At 45.2% G+C, this 25,995-nt stretch overlaps 1 protein-coding gene across 1 annotated transcript in view; it reads left to right on the top strand.

The window, feature by feature from the left end:
* The window catches only part of DQX1 (DEAQ-box RNA dependent ATPase 1), a 100,665-nt gene that overhangs the window by 47,354 nt on the left and 27,316 nt on the right, over positions 1-25,995 (top strand). Inside the window, exons 4-8 of the mRNA XM_033955108.1 lie at positions 2,869-3,256; positions 9,436-9,684; positions 12,168-12,267; positions 13,097-13,255; positions 24,593-24,784. Of these exons, the coding sequence (XP_033810999.1) occupies positions 2,869-3,256; positions 9,436-9,684; positions 12,168-12,267; positions 13,097-13,255; positions 24,593-24,784 (1,088 nt within the window). The remainder of the gene's footprint in view (positions 1-2,868; positions 3,257-9,435; positions 9,685-12,167; positions 12,268-13,096; positions 13,256-24,592; positions 24,785-25,995) is intronic.

The following is a 25,995-nucleotide window of genomic DNA, read 5'->3' as shown; positions in this document are numbered from 1 at the left end:
AGGCTGTTTTAACAGCTGTTATGCCACCAGTGCCATCCAGTGTCAGGAAAGGAATACTGCCCTGCAGTACTTAACGGGGGAGAGGAGTGCAGTGCAGGAGGATCCCTTTTTGACTGACTCCACCTTGGAGTATCTTATTAGCAGCTGGCTCTAAGTGGAGATATTGGAGGGGAGCAGCTAGTCACTGCTGGGACAGAACAAGATTTTAGAGCAGTGTGCTTCCTGAGATTTCAGGTGTGCTGCAACATACTGGCCAGGAGGAGAGTCATCCACACTGGCTGATTGCCTACAGGATGTGCCTCTCACAGCGAGAGGCATGTCCTGTAGGCAGTCGGCCTGCGCAGATGACTCTCCTCCTGGCCAGTGTCTCTCCTCCTCTAACCACACCTTCCGGATCCCTCCACCGAAGAAGATCGAGGCCAGATGGACCTCCACACATGCACGGGCGTTGCTGCGATGATGTCACACATACGCGGGACATCATCGTGTCAACGTCCACACACTTCAAGGTCCCTTCCGGCCGGGGCACTGGGTTTAATAATAATAATAAGTTTATATACCGCAATACCGTGAAGTTCTATGCGGTTTACAAAAGATTAAGCGAAGGTACAAATTGATTGAACTTAAGAGGGGTGGAAGAAAGAGAATTAAAAGGGCAGGAAAACCATTGTTGAGGGGAGTGGTTGATAGGACAAGGAAATCACTATTGAGGAGGAAGAGATGAGTGGGTCAGTTGTCTAGATACTTTAAGAACAGGTATGTTTTTAGACGTTTCCTGAATTCCCCATAAGTAGTGGGCGGAAGCAATTGTTCTAGATCTTTACCCCACAATGCTGCTTGGTGTGAGAGAAGGTGTTCATGGTGTTTTTTTTAGTTTACAACCTCTAACTGGGGGGGGGAAACAAAGTTGGAATGTGAGCTTCTCTTGTGTCTGTTGGCTGAGAAGAAGAAAAGGTCAGTTATGTATTTGGGGGCAAGTCCGTATAGAACTTTAAAGCAAAAGCAGGCGAATTTAAACTTTAAGCGTGCTTCCATCGGTAGCCAATGCAACTGCCGGTAGTAGGGTGTCAATGTGATCGAACGTCTTCAGCCCAAAGATTAGTCATTAATTGTAAACGTCGCATATTTTTGGACGGAATTGCTAAGTAGGCGATGTTACAATAGTCAAGTAGACTTAGTTTGAGGGATTGAACCAGGGTTCTGAATGCCGACTTGTCGAAAAATGCTTTAATGGATCTGAGTTTCCAGAGAGTGAAGAAACCCTTTTTGATTAAGGAGTCCACCTGGTCTTTCATGGTTAGGCATTGATCCAGAGTTACACCTAGCATCTTTATGGTGGGCTGGATGGGGTAACTAAGTTCATTGATACATAGTGGTATTTTGGTGTCGAGTGGATGTGGTGAAGCAACGAAGAATTTCGTTTTTTCTGAATTCAGTTTGATCTTGAAGTCTGTCATCCATTGCTCCATCACGTTTATAGCTTCTGAAGCTTTGGGAGTGTTGGCTATTCTCCAAAATGTAACACTTCCTCCCTCTCTGGTTTCTCCTACCCATCTAAACCTTCTGTTCACTTAATCCTATAACCCTCCATTGGAGTTCCTTTCCATCCCAGATCCTGTAAACCGTGCTGAGCTCTATGACTGTGGAGATGGTACGTTATATAAACCTAAAGTTTAGTTTAGTTTAGTTTCCAAGATAGAGTCAGCAAATGGGATGATAATTGTGAAGTCATCTGCATAACTGAATAGTTTTATCCCCAGCTGGGTTAATTGCGTGCCCAGAGAGGACATGTAGACGTTGAAAAACAGTGGGGATAGTGGTGACCCCTGTGGCACACCGGATGGATTGCTCCAGGTATCGGAGAGTTCATAATTGAAATGTACCTGATAGGTGCGGGATATAAGGAAGCTACGGAACCAGTTCAACACCTCATCTTCGCCAGCTTGGAAAGGTTGCGAGACACTCTGCTAGAGTAAGAAGAGCAATAGTGTTATGTTAATAGTATGGAGAGTGCAAATTTTTTTTGCAAAGGAGCTGCAGTGTAGTGGAAAGGCAAAGGTGGTTGAGTTAGTGACATATAATGTGCATTTTGGTGGAGAGAGAGAGAGGATAGAGGGCAAGTGTGTGTGTGTGTAAGGGGGATTTCACATAGATTAATAGCACTTACTTGCTTCTTTATTTATTCATGTTATTTATTGACTGCTCTTAGAACACAGAAGCCATCAGGGCAGTTTATAGCAAAGTAGAAGCTAAATGGGAAAAGACCAATGGTTCTGGCCAATGGCCAGACCAATGGTTTTCCAACAGTGGCCGAAACCCTAAACTTGTAATAGCAACAAGGATCTTCAGTTTAACAGGAAGCACAGACAGAGGAAAGAGGTGGGATATGTAAACATTCATTGACTTGCCAGCCCCATGCCAGTTACCTCTACTGGGCAAAAGTCACAGTAAAGACCCAGGCAGAGGGGATGTCTTTTTTTTTTCTTTTTTTTTCTGTGATCTATTTACTGAGATGTGATTGTACAGTTTGAGAATTCTGCTGTAAAACATGGGATCCTTAGCAAGGATTTTAAAATGCGATTAAATTTTGGCTTTGCTTCTGATAAAACAGCAGTTATATGGCAGTAGCACATATTATAACTTTATTAATGCACTTTGGTCCTGACCGTATGCACATTCCAGTACTGGGAGTTCCAAAGCTGGGCCATTGCATCTCATAGCATTCCTTAGTTCAGGACCTAACATAATGAGATAGTAAACCTTTATCCCTTTTCTTAAATTAGTGTCATAATAGTGCTGCACATAGTGGGTTGTTGAGATAAGATGCTGTAATGGGGATAAATGTGGTGGTGTTCCCTTTTTTTTTAGGTATTGCACAGATGACATGCTGTTGAATGAAATGATGTCGGATCCACTCTTGCACCAGTATGGCATGATTGTCATTGAGGTACACGAGCGTACAGTAGCCACAGATGTTCTACTTGGCTTGTTGAAGGATGTGCTTCGACAGAGGCAGGAGCTGAAGATTGTGGTTATTACTAACCCATTGTTGGAGGAACGACTGCATATGTTTTATGGCGAGACCACACCTATTATTCAGGTGCCTTGGTTGGAGGAAGGGATGCTGCCTGATGTTGAAGTGATCTACAAGGATGCCCATTCACAGGATCTAGTTGCTGCTGCTTGCCAGATGGTGCTGGATATCCATCGGAAACAAGAACAGGGTGACATTATAGTGTTCCTTGCTGATGAGAAGGTAAAAAGTAGAATCATTAATGTTAAGATTGGTACTTTAGTACCTTGGGAAGTCATTTTATTATGTATTAGATGTACAGGCATCATGGTTCCTGGTGTTCTGTGATCCTACAAAATTTGCTTTTCCATGCAGAACTGTGGCACTTTTAGGGGGAAATTCTAAAACCAGCGCTCTACCGACTACCGACACCTAAGTTAATGGAAGAACGTGATTAGAAATGGTAAAAAAAAAAACCTGGCAAGGTTAAAGCGCCTACTGGTGCCTAAATAAAAGGTGCCAGAATTGTTCCTACTAGGTTCTTTGGGAAGGACCTTAGGTGGCAGGGCTAGTTAGGGCCTTAGGCCCCTCCCAGTGCATCCCAGGGTACACCAGGAAGGTGAAGGCCTGCCATTTTGATGAGGTGTGCCTGTTGGCAGGAGGGAATAGGCATCCCTCCTGCCAGTGTTCCATCAAAGGTACAAGGGGGGGATGTCAGGCTCAGGGTCTCTATTTGAAGGGGTATGGGGGGATCAGTGGGAGGGAGGAAAGGAGAGAGAGAGAGAGAGATGGTTCAGCTAATCGCGGCAGGGGAATCCCAGTCAGCTGAGCCGGCAGGACTTCCTGAAGCTGCGGTGTCAGGGAGTCCTGCCAGCTTAGCTGAGTAGGGATTCCTCTGCCACGATCAGCTAATGGCAAGCTGTGGACTATCGTCATGATCCCCTAGCAAAGATAGGTTCCAAAAATGTAGGCCAGAGTTTTCCGGCCCTACATTTCTGGCACCTATCTTTGTGTGAATCGCACCTACATAGGTGTTTGAGTCGCGATTCTCTAATCAGCGCTGTCACATCTTTGACACCTGATCGCTGGCCACTTTTAAAGCGGCCGCCAACATGGGCGCTGGTTAGAGAATCCAGGAGTTGGGGTCCTACTTCTGTCTCTACTGCTGGTCCTATATGCTCCTTTGCCTCATTAAAGAAGTTTCAGAAACTACTAAACATTTTCATTATTTGGGCTAAGGTACTGTCTTCCTACTGGACATCTGCTCAATTTCTTCTACTTACATTATACTGACTTCTCTTTGTCAGGCATCTGATGATTGCACCGTCTTCTCTAGTTCAGGCCAAGTTCTCTCTTGATCTCTTCCTCTTTTCCTCATGCTTTGCCAGCCCTAAAATCTTATTTTTGCCTTAATCTACCACATTATCAATGAATCTATTTGTTTCTTTATCCTCGTGCAGGCATGGTGGGACTAGACAGCAAAGGCTACAGAGCGTAAGTAAGGGAACAGGGGGCAAGGGAGACAGCACGAGGCAGTTTCAGGATCACAGAATAAGAGGGGGGAATAGCAAATGGCAGTATCTGGAGGATGGGATAATAGGAGAAAAAGCATTGTAGGGACAGAAAATGTGATCCTGCAGAGAAGAGGGAATGGATGGAGGGATGAGAGAGAGGATGGGGGTGATATGAGGAGAACAGCAAGAAAAATGAGTAGAGAAATATTAGGAGAGAGAAAAGAACAGATGGTTAAGAGAAACATAGGTGCCTACTTTCATTTATAACATACAAGCAGAACCAGGTATATATGAACATGTATACATTTAGGTGTGAACACATGCCAGCCATAGAGCTGGTGTAGATGCTTACACCTAGGTTGGAGAGGTAAGTGTGCAACTTACAGCATTCTATACATTATATGTGGAAGTGGAAGTCCCGTCGTATGAATACCCACCTATAAAACATGCACTAAAAAATGAGTTGTGTAGGTCACTGTTGCTGTGCAATTTATCTTATTTTTTATTTTTCTGTACACCGCATTGAACGGAAAGGTATTTGTGGTCTAGAAATGGAAAACATATTTATGGAACAGTGCATAGTTAGCATCTATGTGCATATTTGCTGTATACATGTAAGCATTTTCTTTATAGAATTAACTCCAATATGGTAAATCTTTAGGGCCGACTACTTTTGGGGCCCCAAAGAAGAAGGGAAGTGTCTGAGGTTCCTAGTGCTGCTGGTAGAAGAGGCAAAGGAACTGGGGAGATGAGGGGAAGAGGGAATGAAAGAGAATGGAAAAGGGGGAGAGAGGAGGGGGAGCAAATGACTTGGATCCTAGTGCCAGCAATGTCAAAATAAGCCTTTCCAGTGCTCCCTCTAAAGATTGGCCGGGTGCATGCAAATTTTTGCTCATGTGAGCGACAAGTTCTAAAAAAAACCCCCAAAAAACAACAAAACTTTTTACATTACATTACATTACATTAGGGATTTCTATTCCGCCTGTGCCTTGCGGTTCTAGGCGGATTACAATATAGAAGATATCTGGGCATTTCCAGTAGAATTACATTACAGGATAAGAGTAAGTTACAGGAACCGTAAAGAATTATGATACTTCAATTTCACGGAAGATAATACATATCACAGAATATAATACATATCACAGAAGATAATACATATCACAGAAGATAATATATATCACCGTAGATAATACATATCACAGAAGATAATACATATCACAGAAGATAATACATATCAACTGAAACAAGTTAAGTCAGGTGGGGTGTAAAAGAGTTACAGTAATTCTAGATCACAGACAAAGATACTATAGGTGGGTGTTTCCAAAGGCGTTGATTGGGAACTCATTGGATGGTGGTTAGAGTGATGGGAGATATTTTTTGAACAGTAGTGTTTTTATTTCTTTACGGAACTCTTTTATAGCTGTTGTTTTGGTCAGTAGTTTTGAGATGTCAGAGTCAATTTTAGCTGCCTGTGTCCCCAGAAGGTTGTCGTAAAGTTTCTTACGACGAGTACCGTTGAGAGGTGGGTAGGTGAAAAGGTTCTGTGTTCTCCTTCTTCTGGGTGAGAGGTAGTAGTGAAAACGGTTGTTTAGGTAGCTGGGTGCCGTGCCGTGGGTTACTTTGAAAAGGAGACAGTAGAGTTTGAATTGTGTTTGTGCTTTTATTGGTAGCCAGTGAGATTCTAAGTATGCATTGGTAATGTGGTCGTGTTTGTTGAGTGAGTATATGAGTCTGAGGGCTGTGTTCTGGATGGTCTGTAGTTTTTTTATTGTGTTGGTAGGGCAAGGTAAGTAGAGGCTGTTGCAGTAGTCTATGATACTTAGCACAAGGGATTGGACAATGATCCTGAATTGGTCTTTATTAAAGAATTTTCTGATTTTTCTTAGATTTCGCATTGTGAGGAATGCTTTTTGGGTGATTTTATGGATTTGTGTTTGCATTGTGCAGCATCTGTCTAAATGTATACCTAGGATTTTGAGGGAGCTCTGTATTGGGTACTTGATTGAGTTTACTTCCAGTTCTGTTAGGGATGGTTTTTTGTCCTTCTCTAATAGTAGGAGTTTAGTTATGTCTGGGTTCAGCTTCAGCTTATGATTTGTCATCCATTTTTCTACTGTTTCCAATGTGGTTTTCAGGCATCCTGTGGAGATTGGGTTATGGATGTCGAATGGAAGGATGATGGTTATGTCGTCCGCATAGCTGAAAGAAGTAATGTTTAGGGCGTCCAGGGTGGTGCCTAGGGAAGCTATGAATAGGTTGAAAAGTGTGGGAGAGAGGGGAGAACCTTGTGGCACTCCGCATGGGTTGGACCATGGTTCAGATAGAGTGTCTTTTGACTTGACTCTATATGTTCTTGTTTTAAGGAAGCCTTGGAACCAGTTGTGAACTTTACCTGAGATTCCTATTGCGTCTAGTGTCTGGAGAAGTATGGAGTGGTCCACTAGATCGAAAGCAGCTGAGAGATCAAATTGGATGATTAGCAGTCTGTTTCCTTGGCTGAGGTGTCTTCGAGCTATGTCTAGTAAAGATACCAGAAGAGTTTCTGTACTGTGGTTGGTTCTGAATCCGGATTGGGATGGATGTAGGATGTTGTGGGCTTCTAGGTACATGGAAAGTTGTTGTGCTACTAGCCCTTCTATTATTTTGACGTATGTTGGGATAGAAGCGATTGGTCTGTAATTTGATGGGTTATTTATTAGGCCTTTGGGGTCTTTCAGTATAGGCGTAATTATGATTTCACCAAGGTCTAGTGGGAACTGGCCTTCCCTGAGTGTGGTTTGCAGCCACAGCGTGTAACTAGCTTTGAAATTGGTGGAAGCTGTTGCTAGTAGGTATGGTGGGCAGTTGTTCAGATCACATGAGGATTTGCAATATTTTTTGTAGAGCCTGTCCAGTTCAGACCACTGGGTTGTAGGGAAGTTGGTCCAGGACCTGTCTGCTGATATGGCTTCATCTGTTGTAGGTTTTATTAGAATCTCGTCTATGTTGTTTTGTGAGTTATTGAATGTTGTTCTGATTGTGATGATTTTATTTTTGAAGTGATCTGCTAATTGAGAGGCTGTAGGTGTTAGGTTTCCCTGGGTGGCTAGACATTGTTTGGTGTCGGTAAGATTTCTTACTAGGTTGAAAAGTTATTTTGTGTCTGGTTTGTCGGTGCCTATGAGGTTGGAGTAATAGTCTTTTCGTTTTTCCTTCAGTTTGATTTTGTGTAGCTTGATTTGGGTTTTCCATTCTGTTTTGGTGTTATCTTGTTTCTGTTTTTTCCATACCCTTTCTAGTTGTCTGCATTTCCTTTTTTGTTGTAGGAGTTCAGTGTCAAACCATTTGTCTGATTGTCTACATATTTTATTTTTTGCTTTTAGTGGTGCTAGTTTGTTCAAGGTCGATTCGCTGAGAGATCGCCAGGTGTTTATGAATTCTCTAGGGTTGCTGGAATCTATTGCTGGGTCCACTGTGCTCCAGAATGTGTTGGGGTGTGAGTAACAAGTTCTAAAAACCAACAATTCTCCAGATTTGCAAGCAACCTTGTAAAATCTGTGAGCAACGCTCCTAGAACGTATAGCGATTGCTCGTATGCTCAGCATAGAAAGGAACATATTCAGGGATCTCAAAGTCCCTCCTCGAGGGCCGCAATCCAGTCGGGTTTTCAGGATTTCCCCAATGAATATGCATTAAAAGCAGTGCATGCACATAGATCTCATGCATATTCATTGGGGAAATCCTGAAAACCCGACTGGATTGCGGCCCTCCAGGAGGGATTTTGAGACCCCTGCTCCTTGCCCAGATTTACTTATACTTTCCCACAGTACTCAGTCAGCTATCTCTGAACCCACTGAGCCCTCCACTCTTCATATTTTCTATCAGAGCTCCAAAATCGGCCATCGGGCTATTTCCTTCATCTTCAGGGCAGTTTCAGCCCCCCTGTTGCATGCGAGCCTAGGGCAGTGTTCCTGTTTGCACCACTCCTAGCACTAGCCCTGCCCTTTATCCACTCTCTCACACGCAATTAATCCCACTGCTACTCATAACTCCCTATCCACTCAATTGTAACATAGTAACATAACATAGTAAATGACAGCAGATAAAGACCCGAATGGTCTATCCAGTTTGCCCAACCATACATGCTCCATAAATTTTATTTATTATTTTATTTATTCAGTTTTCTATACCGTTCTCCCAGGGGAGCTCAGAATGGTCTACGTGCATTTATTCAGGTACTCAAGCATTTTCCCTGTCTGTCCCAGTGGGCTCACAATCTAGCTAATGTACCTGGGGCAATGGGGGATTAAGTGACTTGCCGAGGGTCACAAGCGTGGGTTTGAATCCACAACCCCAGGGTGCTGAGGCTGTGGCTTTAACCACTGCGCCACAAGGCCTTTTTTCTTAGATATTTCTGGGCTAGAAACCCAGAGCCCTGCCCTGTATTGTGCTTAGGTTCTATCTACTGGAGTCTCCGTCAAAGCTCACTCCAGCCCATCTTAATTGTGCTCCCTCCTTCCACCTCTTAACCCTTCCATTCAGTCACTCGACCCCTACCACTCATAGTCCTAGCAGTCATGCATCTCTAATCCATCCACCCACTCATACTACCCCTCAGCCATGCACCTTTCAATTTGCTTTTTAAAAATCTGTGTCCCTCAAGTTTAGGCTTTTTCTGTTTATCTGTGCAATTAATCCTATTCAGTGTTACTGTATCAATCTTTCAATGTCACATATGTTTATCAAATTGTCCATCGTTCTCTCAACTGTATTTAATATTGCTGCATGGACTAATGCATACTTTTCTTTCTTGGTTTTTTTTTTTTTTAATCTTTATTAATTTTCCAGGCTTTAGCAGTGCAGTTCAAATAATATGACAAAACAAATTACATGCACCATAATACACAAACTTTTCTTTCTTGTTACTAGGAAGTTATTGGGTGCTGTGAGGTCATTGAGAAGGAAGGTGTGGCATTGAACTCTGGACTGGGAGAGCTTCTCCCCATTCCGCTGCATCCCGGGTTGGGGATTTCTGCACAGAAAATGTATGAATCGGTCCCAGATCAGGCAGGAGGAGGATACCGACGTAAAGTAGTTGTAACAAATTCGCTGGCAGAATCCTCATTCTCCTTTGTTACTGTCCGTTACATCATCGACACTGGAATAGAGCTGAAAAATGTAAGTTAGAATGGCACCAACATTTAGGGCCTTAAAAATTTTTTTAAAAGCACAATGTTACTTTGGGAGCCCATGTAAAACTGTTATGCTAATAAATTACCAGAATTTGAGTAGGGGTCTCTCTGCTCCTTTATATAAATGATAGGCTGCTGACTGAATTTAGGATAATTTTCTATACTAATTCTGAAGTCTGTGTGTTACATTTTCAATGAAAAATGTTTTAATTGATATGCTATGGAATGGGCAGCGGAGAACTTCTAATGAAAAAGAAAAAACAAACTTTAGAGAGAACTTTATAGAAAGACGTTAGGTTACTTTACTTTTCCACTTAGAACTAGAATTTGTTTCAATGTATTAGCACCTCTTAATAACACACAAAACCCCTACTCCAGATATGCTGGCCAGGAGAATCCATCAAAATGAAAAACCCAGAGGAAGAACACCTCAAAATCAAATTCTATAATAGTTCTTCAAGTAAGCACTAAAAGAGATACAAAATCCACTCATACAATTATATCACTATAAATAATAATTTAGTGATTTGGAAGTCCTCAGTGTGAGTTGTATATGTCAGAAAAATGCAAAGCGTTCAACACTTATCTCATGCAAGAGCATGAGGGCATAATAATAATAGTGTAGAATGTAAACCCACTCAAATAATAATATAAACAAATGATAATGGAATGAGTGGAGACCAGTCTCAAAAAGTGCTGCAACACTGCACAACCCACTAAGAGCACAAAAATGAAAAATGATCTTGTGCTGGAAAATATTGCCATAGGTGAATTTGCAGCTCCCGGTTCTATTGAGCTCGGTTTCGGGAACACCCCTTCGTCAGGAACCTCCAAATTGCTGTTTTAAAGTAGAATTTTCAGCAGAGCAAAACTTGCACGCTGAGCAGCGTCTGAAAGGCAAGAAACTTGAACTGTAATTTATCAAAAGACCTGCTTGTGACATCATAAAAACAAACTTTATGGTTGTTGAAAAGGCTTGAGACAGGATTCAGATGATAGTATTCCACTCAATGCTTTCCTTTAACGCATTTAGGGCTATTGAATTTAACTCAAAAATCCAAAAATTGTTCCCTCAATTGGATATATTGTTTCTTTCTTCCCACAAAATTATCAGGAATCCATTCCAGGACAAACCACCTTAGTTGGTCAAAAGTGTGTTGAAACCATGTAGTTGTAGCTGTATGCAGTCTGCTCTTATGCTTCTTCTGTTTTTTGTTTTTTTTTAATATCTTTATTCATTTTTAAAGAAACTAAAACAGTGCGTATAGGAATACATACAGAAACAGTTATAAAAACAGCACTAATAGTTTACAGAATTTTTCCACCTAAAATAATTTTTTCCTCCCTTCCTCTATTACAACACACTCCATTAAAACCAAATAATATTACTTGCATATTCCCACATCACAATCCCAAAATCATATCATAATCACCCTCCCCCAACCCCCCTCCCTGGATGTGCAGTTATAGCTAACAGGATAAGGTGTATATATTCAAAAGTGTTTATTCATTCATTACAAAATTTTGCCAACGGGTCCTAAACTTCCCTAAATTCCTTATATTGCCCTGATTGTATTGCCTGTATTTGTTCTAATTTATATGTTTGACATAAGGATGCCCACCAAAAACTATAATTTAATCTTTCCCAATTTTTCCAGATTTTTGTAATTAGCTGTATGGCAACTTGTCATTATGCTTTGTTAATCTGATTTTTATTTTCCTAGTGGTGTGGTTCACATACACAGCGGGGCCAGATAATATACACCAACCAAGAAGAACCTCATGAGGTTCTATGTCTCAATTTGTATTCCTTTTTAGTCAAAGGGCGACTATGTTGTGCAAGATAGAGAAGTAGCACACATGCCACAACCCCCACAAGGAGCATGTCCAACAGCATTGTCCTAAAATTGTTTTTTTGAATAGCATGTTGCCCAAATTTTTAGTTCTTGTACGCAATGCAGGGACCTTTATTGACGACTACATGGGTAGTGAGAACCTGCCAATGTTGGTGTATGATGTTAGCCACCTTCGCTGACTTGTCTGATTGAGTACACAAACTTGTTTATCCATAGGGCCCTTGGTTTGGTGCTGAAGAAGCAAATCAGGATTAGCATGTAAAGCCCGTAAATAGACCTGACGTATAGTTCAGGGTAATTCCTGCTGCAGAATCTGGCTTTTTCAGTCTTTGCTTGTTTGTTGTTTTTTTAAATCCTTTACAGAAGAGCAGATCCTGTGTATGCGTAGGAATTGACTGATTGGTAAAGCTTTCTTCAGTCTTTTGGGATGACTGCTGTCATACCTGAGATAGGTATTCCTATCCATTGGTGCGATTTTGACCTCATTTGTAAGAGGCATGAATAGCTCTCTGCATCTGCTTTTTTACCTTTTTTGTGCTGTAGATGGGAATGGTTATGCTGTATTCCTATATCCCCTTCATTTGTCCTTTGCTCCATATCTCCCCATGGACAGGTTTACAATCCCAGGATAAGAGCTGATTCTCAGGTATTTCGACCTATCAGCAAGAGTCGAGCAGAATTACGGAGGAAGCGGGTCATTGGCAACCCACGAGGTTAGAATGCATACTACTGTTTTGTATTTTATAATGTGTTCCTGTACAATATAAGCATTAAGCTTATAAAGATTTAAAGAGTCAGATGGTAAATACCTTGCTATATTTCAACGATTGGTTACCCTGAAAATTCTTGCTTGTTAGTAATGATTTTCTGCTCCTCCTTGTGGCAATAGTAACCTTCTTGCTGCTGATTTATTTTATTTTCTCTAGTTGTGGATTAGAGAATGACATGGGGGACAAAGTTTTCCCTGTCTCTGCGAGAACTCATTTTCCCATCCCAGCGACGTTTCTTTTCCTGTCCCTGCCCAATTTCTGCAAGCTCTGTCCTCATTTGCACAAGCCTTAAACACTTCAAAATCATAAGTGTTTGAGGTATGTGTGGTTAAGGCAGAGCTTACAGGAATGTGGCAAGGATAGGGACAGCACCAAAACACATGCGGATGGGACAGGGAGAAATATGTCCCCATGTCATTCTTTTAGGCATGATCTGATATTGTAAGAGCCCATTTACAATCCTAAAACAGCTTTTTAGATGCAAAAAAATGCTCCTTGTAGCCCTAGGCAAGTCACTCAATCCTCCATTGCCCCAGGTACATTAGTTAGATTGTGAGCCCACCGGGACAGATAAGGAAAATGCTTGAGTACCTGATTGTAGACCACTTAGATAACCTTGTTAGGCAGTATATAAATACCTAATAAAATACAATTTTTAAAAAAACTACCCTCATTGTGTTCAGCTTGTTCATGACCAAATGTCATTACTTGCTAATTTTCCAGATCTTTCTTCTTTTTTCTTAGTTCTAGTTATCCTATGTTTAATTTCCAGGAATGTGCTTCCGTTTGTACTCGGAAGCTTTTTACAATAAGTGCATGCCGGATTTTCCTCCCCCTCAAGTGATTGAAACCAACCTGAGCCGCTTGGTGTTGCTACTGAAGAGACTGGACATAGCAGATATGGGGCAGTGTGACTTCTTGGACAGGCCAGGTGTGTATGGATAAAAATACAAAAAGCAACTTTACTGTCATTTTGTACCCTATGAGTCATCAGGCTTAGAAATCCCAATGAATTTTGGAATTTTCAAGTACTTCTACAAGAAGTGGTCTGAGAATATTGTTAATTCAGTTCAAATAGCAAAGATCCACTCTGCGTTATATTCTTGTTTCATGCGTCTCATTAGGAATGTGAAAATATTTTTTTCAGCAACAATAAAACTTTTGTGAAAATCCAGCATTTAAAAATGTGTGAGGCTCTGGTCACCTTGTTGAACAGACTGGATGGTCTGTGAGGGTCTTTTTCTGCCGTCATTTACTGTGTGGACTTCATGGGAGTTAATTTATCCATTGCCTTTTTGGCAATTGGATGGTAGAATATTTAGAGCAAATTTTAAAGCAGTTGTATGGGTAGATTCTTATAGGAAGTGCATTACTAGCTAGGGCTGTATGTGGGGGTGCTGAGTACTTGAGTATTACTGGCAAATAAGCTTGGTTATAGGGTGCATTTTCTTTCAGTTTAATAATGTAGTTTGGTTTGGCATTAAGCACTCACCAGATGGTGGTGATGGTTTTGTTTTTTTAATGGGCTCATCTGCTTGTTTTTCTCCTATTGCTTGGAAGAATATACCTTCAAAGATATGCGATTCCATGTCTTTATTGACAAAATCTGTAATAGAATGAGCCTTACAGGGGAACCTTTCATTTTAGTGGCATGGCTAGTGGGGTTTCATAAGTTGTTCCTCCCCCCACCACCACACACAGAGGTTATTCAGTCTTTGCTTGACCCAGCTCAATGATGATGTATTTATTTGTGGCCATGGGGAAGCCTGCAGAGTAGTAATACAAAGACTTGGCATACACCAGTTGTTCTCAATCTGTGTGTCACCAGAGATTTGACATAGACAGCAAGCCTGTGCTTTCCTTAAACTTGTGTGCTCGAAGGCTGGGAAGAGCACAAAGCAGAGAGCCATTTGCTTGAAATCCCCTATAACCACTCCCTAATCCTTCTTCCCTCATCTCCCATCATTCTTACCAGTCCAAAGCCAGCAGTTGTAGAAAGCCAGAGGAAAATGCTACACAAAGGAGGGAATGGCTTGAATTGGATTGGCTTGATTATTTCAACAATTACACATACTGTATATCTTTATACTGCAGCAAAGTAAACAGCAATACACAATTATATAAAAGCTAAAACATTAACATCGTGAACTACTAACTAATTCAAGAGTTCAAAACATAAATGATTTGTGGGTCTATAACATTGTTGAAACAAAACTGTGTTTAGTAACTTTTTAAAAGCAGAATTAGGTGAACCATTATAGAACCTATCAATAAGTGAATTCCAGAGAGCAGCGCCAGCCTAAGAAAAAGCTCTTCTTCTAGTCAAAGCAAGCCCGAGAGCTAGTCTCGACGGGCGACCCTAACGCGGGGCTGGGTGGCCCGCTGAGTCGCCCGTCGGGCTAGTAAGAAGAGAGGGAGAGGGATAGAAAACGAGCGAGCGGGGGGGGGTGGAAGGGGGGGCGGTCCGTGGTCACAGGATCGCTCCCCCTCCGCCCCTCGGAGCGTCGCAGCCGAGGGGGATTGTGGGTGGGAGGGGTATAAGGCGAGCACGCTCGGAGGACTTAAACCTTTCGGTCCTCCGAGACAGTGTTGCTCACCTCGTGTGCCTGCCGATTCGCAGATCTTCACGGGTCGGTTGTTAGCTACCAAACGCGATGGAGCACACGTCTACAGAGGACCTGGCAGAGCTGTCCCTGCTAGCGGGGGACTCGCTTGACGAGGGAGACCAAGCCCCGGTAAGTGTGGCGAGCGGGGGTAGGGCCTTGCCTCCCAGGCGGTCCCGTGCAGCAGCCCGAACGGTAATCGCGTTAGAAATAGCGGGGGTGGTACCGGCAGCACAGGAACGTGTGGGTTTAACCCGCAGGGGTAGGGGCCGATGTCCGGGACCGCGCACACGTGGCAGGACATCGGCAGGGAGAGGGGCGGTAGCGACCGTGCCTGCTGCGGATTCGGGGACCCAGGTGATATCCCAGCGGGCAAGGGAGGTATGCGATGGTTCAATGGAAGATCGGTCGGGTGTGGGGGCTACACCTTTAATTGGGGGCTTGAGCACAGCCAACGGGCTTCCTGGGGCTCCCGTTTTCCCGGCTACCTCGGGTGCCGCTAGTGGTACACAGGTGGGCATGACAGGCGGTTGGTCCCCGTGGGGTATGTGGGGCTCTCCGTGGGTGATGGGCCCGTGGGCTTCGGTCCCCCCTTCGTTTCAGGCGGCAGGCCCTCCGTCGCATTGGGGACCAGGTGTTGGGGGAGGTTTTAGGAGGGGCGAGATCCCAGATAGGGTTGCAGGGTCTGCGGGGCTAACTTACCCTCCTGCTGCGCAGGTTGCTGGCCCCTGTCCGGATTTCTCCCCACAGGAGATCACCGCTGGACGCGCTGTCATGGCCGGGACATCTACTGCAGGACTGGTTCGGGAGAGACCTGCTGGAGCCGTGCGGACGAACGGGGTGGATACTGCTCGGATTACTCAGCATCCTGCTACGGTGGTAGCTGCGGACAGCGCCACTTCGGAAGCTGCGGACGGCGGATGCGGACCTGGAGTCGACCGGATTACGGGTAACATGGCCCTAGTGGCTGGGGTAGATAACCGGGATAAGCGGGGAAGGAAGAGGGGTAAGGGTAGGAAGCGCCGCAGGAACAGACATTCTTCTTCGTCCTCTTCCTCTACATCAACAGTTTCCTCCTCTTCTTCTTCATCTTCCACTTCGGGGTCCCAGCGGCGGGTAGCGAGTGGGGGACAGTTACATGAGGGGGACGATCGGGGAGCTCCTGCCCTGGTAGCGTTATCGGAACTGTGGGAGAAGGTACCGCGGTCCTTGCGACGAAAAATTAGGAGGCGTACCTGCGTAGACGTCTTCGCGCTTATGGAGGGTCGGGTGCACGGTAGAAAGAAGAAGGGTAAAAAGGAGGGTGAAAAACCCAAGGTGGGAGTAGTGTCGCGTAATATTGTCAATTGGACACATGCGTTCTTGCGGCTGGCTAGTGTCTGGGGGAGGGAGAGCCCTCAGGATTATGGCCTCCTATTGGCTTACGCGGACTCCGTATTAGACGCTTACCAGCGCTTCGGAGGTTGGGCGTGGCTAAACTATGACGAAGCGTTTCGTGATAAGATGGAGGAGAATCGGCACATGTCATGGGGTACGCAAGACATTAATCTCTGGCTCACCCATATGGCGAAGCCGGGAGGGTTGGGTCCTGGAACTTCGGCCAAGCAGGTTCAACAAACGATGGGCGCGGGACGCTCCTTTCGTCCGCCCGGAAGTGCGGGTGCTGGGGGAGGGCCGGGCATCTGCTGGCAGTTTAATAAATCAACCTGCTCCTTTACCGATTGCCGCTTTCGACACGCTTGTTCCCTGTGCGGCCAGGGACATCCGGCTACCAAGTGCCCCAAGAAAGGAGTCGGCATGCCTCCTCCCCCGGGTAAGTGAGTCGGGGCCCCGTGGGTAGCCCACTCCGGTTAGGGTGGGTGCCATGAGGCCGTGGCTAGCTCAGTATCGGGATTTGAGGGCGGCAGAGGTACTATTGGGGGGGTTTAGCGAGGGATTTGTGATACCGTGTGTTTTGCCATTAGCTAATGTTCAGGCTTCCAACGCTTCCTCGGTGTCTCAGCTTCGGGCGGAGGTTCGCCGGAAGTTGACGGAGGAACTTGAGTTGGGACGGGTGGCGGGGCCTTTTCGCGACCGTCCGTTCCCGATTATGGTGCTGTCTCCCCTGGCGATCATACCAAAAAAGGAGCAAGGTAAATATCGTTTAATTCACAACTTGTCCAGACCGGTGGGACTTTCGGTGAACGACGGCATACCGCGTGATCTCTGTTCCGTACGTTATGCGTCCTTTGACAGTGCCCTCGGTCTCGTTCGACGGGTGGGCCCTTTGGCTTGGTTGGCTAAGGTGGACATCAAATCGGCTTTTCGGCTATTGCCGGTTCATCCGGCATCGTACCCTTTGTTAGGTTTTAAGTTTGAGGGTGCCTTCTATTTTGATAGATGCCTGCCGATGGGGTGCTCCATTTCATGTGCCTTTTTCGAAATGTTTAGTTCCTTTTTGCACTGGGTCACAGTACGACGGGCAGGGAGGGACGCAGTAGTGCACTATTTGGATGATTTCCTTTTTGTAGGGGGAGCGGCTTCCAATGATTGCTTGCTATTGAAGACTACATTCGAGACCATGGCTGCAGAATTCGGTGTCCCGTTGTCGGAGGATAAGTCGGAGGGTCCCTCCACGTGTCTCACCTTTCTGGGGATTGAGATTGACACCGCAGCGATGGTTACTCGTCTTCCACAATGCAAGGTGCGGCAGTTATTGGAGTTGATATCGCTGGTGAGGGGTGCTCGTAAGCCTACTCTGCGGATGGTACAGTCTCTTTTGGGGTCTCTGAATTTCGCTTGTCGGGTGCTACCTATGGGTCGCCCCTTTTCCCGTCGCTTGGCGGCGTCGACAGCTGGCGTTCGGATTTCGGCAGGTATACGGGCCGATTTGCGGATGTGGTCCATGTTTCTTGAGCGCTTCAACGGTTCGCTTCCTATTCAACAGCCAGAGGTCACCAATTTGGAACTCGAATTGCAATCAGATGCGGCGGGGGGTGTCGGTTTCGGTCTTTACTTCCAGGGAGATTGGTGCGCGGCGGCTTGGCCGGAGGCTTGGCAGCAGGCGGGTATTACCCTCTCTTGGAGCTTTTTCCGCTACTGGTGGCTTGTGAGTTATGGCCGGACAGGTTGAAGAACAGGCGGGTAGTGTTCTGGTGTGACAATATGGGGGTCGTGGAGGTAGTAAACAGGCAGTCGGCAAAATGCTTAAGGGTTACTGCGTTAATGCGCGAGCTCGTCGTGCGCTGCTTGCGACTAAACCTATGCATTCGGGCGCGGCACGTTCCAGGAGTGCAAAACAGACTTGCTGACGCTCTTTCTCGTTTTCGCTTTTTGCAGTTTCGACAGCTGGCGCCGGGAGCGCAGCCGGAAGGATTGCAGATGCCAGCGCATTTGTGGAGCCTGGTGGGGAGCGGATCTGGCACCTCTTGCGACTATCAGTAGCTCAGGCCACGTGGGCCCGGTACAACAGGGGCTTTATAACGGTATCTGGTTTTCTTCAGTCTCGGGGATGGACCCCAGGACCCGTGTCTGAGAGGCAGCTGGCTGAGTTCTTGGCCTCATCACAGCTACAGGGCTGCTCTCGAAGCGCGACGACTGGTCATCTGGCGGGCTTCGCATTTTTTTGCAGGGCCTTGGGGTGGTCTTGCCCTTCGTCAAGTTTCCTGCCTCGTCGGATGTTGGCGGCATGGGGTAGGTTGGCTCCGCGAGTACCTGACTCTCGTTTGCCCATTACCCATGAGTTGCTGGTGGATCTCGTCAACGCGCTGCATCAGGTGACGAGATCGGCTTTTGAGGCATGCTTGTTTCGGGCAGCATTCTCCTTATCCTTCTCCGGAGCGCTGAGGGTGGGTGAGCTGCTGGTCCACCCGTCGGATGTGCAGGGACTGCGGGGCCTACTGCGCAGTCAGGTGTGTATCTCCGGTCCCACGCTACGAGTGTTCATTGCTCGTTCAAAGGCGGATCAGCTGGGCAGGGGGCGTTCGTTGATCCTGCATCAGGTAGAGGGTAGTACGTCATGCCCCGTCCGATTGCTTACTGCCTACATGGCGATCCGTCCTTCCTCAGCCTCGGCGCTGTTGGTGCACGAAGATGGCACCCTCCTCTCACGGTATCAGTTCCTGGCAGTGTTGCGCCTGGCATTGGGTGTCTGTGGAGAGGACCCGGCCTGTTACGGCACCCACTCCTTTCGTATTGGGGCGGCCACCAGTGCGTTCGCGGCGGGAGTTCCGGACGCGGCTATTCGTCGGCTGGGTAGGTGGTCGTCCGATGCGTATCGTGGCTATATTCGCCCATCGGGTTCGATTCGCCGAGGTGGTTCGATTCGCCGAGGTTCGCAGTTGAAGGGAATTGAATAGCGGGTGGCTGGTGGGGGGCTGGTGTTCGAGACAGGGGCATGGTCGTGGGTCGAAGGGTAAGGGCGGAGGGTGCCCCTACATGACTCACAGTTTACTAACTGCGGATATTAGTAGGTGATGACTTACTTGCTGGTTTTACTTTGCAGGTGCGGTGCAGCGGGTCCTATCGGTTTGGACATTCCTTCATCCACTGGGCTGGGGAGCGCGCCGTGGTCCGGCCAGGCGGTCGACATCTGGGCCTCGGGCATCGCGGTGTCTTTGTCTCCTGGTGGGGGCAGAGGGGCATGCGTTGGCACCAATTGCTCCCCCTGCTGAACGATCTTCGGTGGCGTCCTCGGCGTCCAGATATATTGATTCTACACCTGGGGGGCAACGATGTTGATGTAATGAGTGGCAAGCGTCTCATTGACTTGGTAATCGGAGATTTGGGAGTGGTTCAGGGCTGGTTCCCCGGAGCGCGGTTGGTCTGGTCCGATATCATTCCTCGACCCAACCGATTATCGTCTAGGAGATGGACCAGGGGGCTTGTAAAGGTTAATAGGCAGGTAGGTCGATGGGTGGAGTCTCGGGGAGGGATTCAGGTTAGGCACGACTGGGTGGACATGTCTTGCGGGGGGTTGTTTTATAGGGATCGGATCCATCTGTCCGATATAGGCTGGGATTTGTTACTGGACGACCTCGCCACCTGTTGTGAGTGAGTGTTGGTCTCCTAGCCGCAGCTCTGTTCCTTGTGGGGTAGGGCCTGTAATGGTTACAGGCCTGTGGCGGTATCCCGAGCTACTGGTTACTGGGGCTCATCAAGGGATGAGCGGTGGGCCGGCTGGGAGCCGTGCCTGGTGGGTCGGTTGACCCTGGATAATGGGGCATGTGTGGGACATGCCACCCCTCAGACCCTAGCTTGGATGGCGGGGTCGGGGGCCAATTACTTCGGAGGGTAGCTCGGGATCAGGTAACAATGGTGATACCATTGTTATGGGGTTTTGTTAATGTTTAGGTTTGGCTGTTAACTTATGTATATTTAATCGTGTTGAATTCTTGAATATGTTATTATTCAATAAACAGGGCTGCGGCCAGGTATTTACCAACTAAGGTGTGTTTTGTCTTCTTGGGATTAGTCAGAGGTAGACAGGGACGGGGGAGGGGGTGTCAAGTAAAAGGAAGCGGGCCACTCCAGGTACCGCTGTTAAAAGCAAGCCCGAGAGCTAGTCTCGACGGGCGACCCTAACGCGGGGCTGGGTGGCACGCTGAGTCGCCCGTCGGGCTAGTAAGAAGAGAGGGAGAGGGATAGAAAATGAGCGAGCGGGGGAGGGGGGGGGCGGAAGGGGGGGCGGTCCGTGGTCACAGGATCGCTCCCCCTCCGCCCCTCGGAGCGTCGCAGCCGAGGGGGATTGTGGGTGGGAGGGGTATAAGGCGAGCACGCTCGGAGGACTTAAACCTTTCGGTCCTCCGAGACAGTGTTCCCACCCGCCCGCCCTTTAGGCTTTGGGGTACGTGGGAGTAGATGGGGTTGCGGTATCCCGAGCTACTGGTTACTGGGGCTCATCAAGGGATGAGCGGTGGGCCGGCTGGGAGCCGTGCCTGGTGGGTCGGTTGACCCTGGATAATGGGGCATGTGTGGGACATGCCACCCCTCAGACCCTAGCTTGGATGGCGGGGTCGGGGGCCAATTACTTCGGAGGGTAGCTCGGGATCAGGTAACAATGGTGATACCATTGTTATGGGGTTTTGTTAATGTTTAGGATTGGCTGTTAACTTATGTATATTTAATCGTGTTGAATTCTTGAATATGTTATTATTCAATAAACAGGGCTGCGGCCAGGTATTTACCAACTAAGGTGTGTTTTGTCTTCTTGGGATTAGTCAGAGGTAGACAGGGACGGGGGAGGGGGTGTCAAGTAAAAGGAAGCGGGCCACTCCAGGTACCGCTGTTAAAAGTAAATGTGACCTGTCTAAGGCCTGATAACAAAAACTGATTCCTTTGAGAAAGACACAAAAATCTCTGTGGTGAATACCTAAACAGCTTATTTGATAGGTACACTAACTGCCTCTTTTACAAAGCCACGCTAGCGGCTACCGCGTGGCAACAGCCCTGAAGCCTTTTAAATTTCTATGAGCTTCAGGGCCGTTAGCGCGGCTTTGTAAAAGAGGCCGTAAATGCTGCATATTTGTGAATATTTCAGTACTGCAATGCAGAGAGAAGTAATAGCCTTTTATAAAGAAAACATATTGCTAAATAGTAATTTTTCTTCATCTTCCATTAGTGGCTTTCATATCTGTCTGCATCGTTGAGAGCTGTGATGCAGGTGTTCCTAACTACTGGGCTAGATTAACGCATCTATGGCCAGGATTCACTAAACCTCGAAACGGTGTGCAATCCGTTTCCGTTTGCATGCCGGCTGACAAATTTAGTAAAGGCCTGCATGCAAATGGGGACGATCGTTAACACGCCCCCTACCCATGGCCAGAGCAATCCCCGCTCATGCGCACACCCTGACAGTAGTGACAGGAGAAGCAGCTTCCTGTCACTGCTGTCAGGGCTTCTGCCGGTTTTTTAAATTTTTTTAAATCGGGCAGATATTTTGCGTGTTTTACACACACAAAATATCTGCCTGATTTAAAAGAAATTAAAACCCCTCTCCAACAAGTGCCCCGAACCCCATAAAAAATTTGCCCCGCATCCTGCTCTCTGCTGCCCCGAAGCTGTGCCCTGAATCTGCCTGCCCCAACTCTCCTGCTCTCGCCCCGAATCTCTCCTGCCCTTCCCGCACTGGGAGCCCGTGGTTCTCCTTCCCTGTTCTGCCTATGGGCATGGAAATTGTAATTATGGCCCTGTTGAACACTTCATTTGATGTTTCTTCTGTGCAGACTCTCTGGTCTTTTTGTTTATTTTTTATTATAGAGCCCAACAGGAACTGGGTGCAGAAGTTCTTTGTAGAATTTAGTAGTTTATCTTTTAGGGTAAACATTTGATTATTACTTTGTATTTACCTGCTATTTAAACTTAAATCATACTTATATTTTTTTAATGACTAGCTATCATTTCTTTTTTCATATTGTATTTTTAATTTCTTTTGCTTTTTTCCTCCCTCATTTAGGGATCTTGACTCATTTGTTTGTCTGGTCATTCTGATGCACAGGGTTATAGGGTATTTTCTTTTTTTTATCTGCCTTCTTGGCTTCAAAGTTTTGTAATGTTTTGAGTTGCTTGAAATCTAATAATAATAAATTTATTAAAAAGTCTTTTAACCGTGCATATCCAATACAGTAGAAGCTTCTGTAGAGAGGCACCTGTGGCACGTAAAATGTTCCCATTATCCTGATGGCTTTAAAATTGCTGCTTTCATTTGGCAGCATAAAATCCATTTCCCAGAAATTCTGCAGATTCCTGTTATCTTTTTTTAAATCAAAACTCTGCTTCCATTACTTAAATAGTGCTGTAGGTACAGTGGAATCCAGTTACAGTGAAATGTCATCATAAATTTCCTGATATACTGTAATGCCATTTTTTTTTTCCTAAAGTCACAATTTTAGTGCATTTCAGTGATGAACTACCTTATTAAAGTGAATGAGTCCCTTGTTATATTGAATAATTGCTCCTCTGCACAAACTGTTTTTAAGTTTGTGACAATTACAGGAGGTAACTCTTCTTACAGTAGGATCCAGCTCTGTGAGTGCTGAGTATCCTCAGCATTGTGGAAACTCCTTCGTTTGTGCCCATGAAGGGATAATTTATCTCGTGTTTGATATGCCTAATCATTTTGAAATGGTGAAAACCTATGCTTCTACCAGAGTTATTGTCTAGCCGATATCCAGTCCTTTGTAGGGTGCATAGACAACCCCGCGAAAGACAAAGGCGCGCGCCGACAACTGAGCGCAAGACGGAGGCGCGCGCCGAAGAAAATTACAGTTTTTAGGGGATCCGACGGGGGGTTTTGTTGGGGAGCTCCCCCAGTTTACTTAATAGAGATCGCGCCGGCGTTATGGGGGGTTGTAACCGTCCACATTTTACTGTGAACTTAACTTTTTCCCTAAAAACAGGGAAAAAGTGAAGTTTTCAGTAAATTGTGGGGGTTTACAACCCCCAAACCGCCACAACGCCCCCACAACGCGGCGCGATCTCTAAGTAAAGTGGTGGGGTTCCCCCCCACGCCCCCCCCGTCGGAGCCCTAAAAACAGTAATTTTCAGCGGCGCGCACCCCCGCGCTGCGCTCAATTGTCTGGGCGTGCGCCTTTGTCCCAGCGCGCTTTTGACCTGACACCCTTTGTAGTCTTCAAACAGTTTGTTTTCCAAGATAACCAAACATGCATCCTTTTACATACATTTAGCCTGGTTTTCTTCATGAGTGTATTAATTGTGTATCGCCTGTTAAATTGAATGTGGAAACTACTGCAGGGCATTGAAACCCAGTCTCATCATAGAGGCTATGCTGAATGAATATGCATGATATCAATTTTCATTCAATAGAAGTAGCACATGAAATCTCTCTTACATATTCATTGTGGCTAGCCTGAAAAGCAGAGTGGCTAGGGACTCCTTAAGACTGTATTGGGGTCTACTGCTCTAGGAATTCCAAACTATACGTATATGTTAAATAGCAGGTCAGGGCATTTAAAAAGTACCTAAAATGTTGAGATTAACACTCTCCCTGAAGTGGGGCAGGGAGAAGTCAGGAGTAGGTATGTGCAGATGAGAAAGGAGACTTTTGAGAAGAGGTAATGTGCAAGAAGTGTAAGGGAGGAGGTTGTCTGTTTTTCTACCTAGATCCTAAAATTCCTGCTGGCATCTAAGAATTTCTAATCCTCTTCAACCCATAGTAAAGTGCAACCTTGCGTGAGGTTGGTATGTAACTCATGGATCTTGTATGAGCTGCTTTAAAGATTTAAGACACAACACTGAGGCACTTGGAAAACTGGGGGGGGGATATTTTTTTTTTCTTCAGTTTATATACTGTAACATCAAAATAAGAGAACGAAATACAGGAATTGTAAATACAAAGAGTACCTCTGATTCAATAAAATTATGAAGTAAAATTATTGTTTTGATATGAAATTCATTTGTGAGCAGCTGGAATCCAAGCAGTGTTTGAACCAAATGTCTACTTCATATCTGGCAAATTGGTGAATGGGTCTCCAGAATTCTCATAATTTATATTCAAAAGCTGCACAGGGTTATTGAAAGCATAGCTTCTTCTCCTAAAACCAATTGGTATGCTGTTGTAACCTCTAGATTAAATTAGACCTCCTTGTCTGTCTTTTGACTGTTTCCACTTTGTTCTCTCTCTTCCTAGATGTACTAAGTGAGCTGATTTTTGTCTTTCTCTTGCACAGCCCCTGAGTCTCTGATGCAGGCTCTAGAAGACCTAGATTACTTAGCTGCCTTGGATGATGATGGGAACCTTTCAGAAGTTGGCATCATCATGTCAGAGTTTCCTTTGGATCCACAGTTGGCCAAGTCACTCATTGCATCCTGCGAATTTGACTGTGTAAATGAAATGCTGACCATAGCTGCAATGCTAACAGGTACAAATTAAGATGAGGAAAGCATAATAATCATATCACTCATATTAGATCAGAGATAATCCTCCTTATCTATTTGTTTAAAGCACATTTATATCTCACCAAAATGATTAAAACTTTCCTATATCTCATTACAGGCTAGGTATTAGTAGGAAACAATATCAAGCTGGGGATGTTTTAAAGGGATTGTCAGATGTTTGTTAATCTACATTTTTTTAAAAGGACAAGTGAGATTGCAAGCCCTTGCAATTGGGTGATGTCTGATGGAGCAAAAAAAAGTTTACATAGAAACTTTTGTGACTCACTGTTCATGTATGTCATTTCCAGCACTCTGTCCTCATACAGTTTTTCCTCTGTTTCTCAGCAGACTCAGTAAGGTGTACAGACTCATCACACCCTTCATATTTCATACATGAAGGTTTGATACACGTGAGATGCCATATTTAGTTCTTTTACCTCCCCCTTTTACAAAACTGCGCAAAAGGTTTTTAGCACCGGCAGGCGCGCTGAATGCTCTGAACTGCTTCAACGCTCATAGAGTACCTATGAGCGTCTGAGCAGAGCATTCAGCACACTGGCCAATGCTAAAAACCTTTTGTGTGGTTTTGTAAAACGGGGGTTTAATTAGGTGTTGGGTTTTTTTTTTTCTCATTTTGTAGTTTCTATGTTTCAATAAACAAATTCCAGGAATACTTCTCGAAAAAAAAGGCTAATGTTAAAAAAAAAAGAGAAAATAGCCTTTCTTGTATTTATGGTATATAAAGTGCTGATATAGCATAGTTAGTGACAGTAAATAAAGACCATTAATATTCACGATACAAGCAGAATATCTTCAAAATTAATAGCCACACCAAATGATATTCATAGACTTATACTGTCAGAAACCAAGTGCTATAAACTTTTTAGTCTGTGAAAACGGTAAAGACCTCATTGTTTCCCAGGATAAAACCTGTGAAACTGACTATGCCAATAATACTATTGACATAGAGAAATACATCCTTGATCTTATATTCTACCGTTACACATTCTCTTATTTATCTTTTTAACTTTTTTGCTGTCATTTACTTTTTAACTTTTTACTGGCTTTTATAGTTTTATAAAAAAGTGAGCACTTATCTTGTTTCCTTCTGACAGCGCAAAACCACCGCAGCTGCAGTTTTAGCGGTATCAATATGCCGCTCTTGAACAATTTCAAATCTGATCAATTCATATAG

The sequence above is a fragment of the Geotrypetes seraphini genome, chromosome 1, assembly GCF_902459505.1.
Source record: "Geotrypetes seraphini chromosome 1, aGeoSer1.1, whole genome shotgun sequence".
Taxonomy (NCBI): Eukaryota; Metazoa; Chordata; class Amphibia; order Gymnophiona; family Dermophiidae; genus Geotrypetes; species Geotrypetes seraphini.
This window is presented reverse-complemented; position numbering and strand designations above follow the sequence as displayed.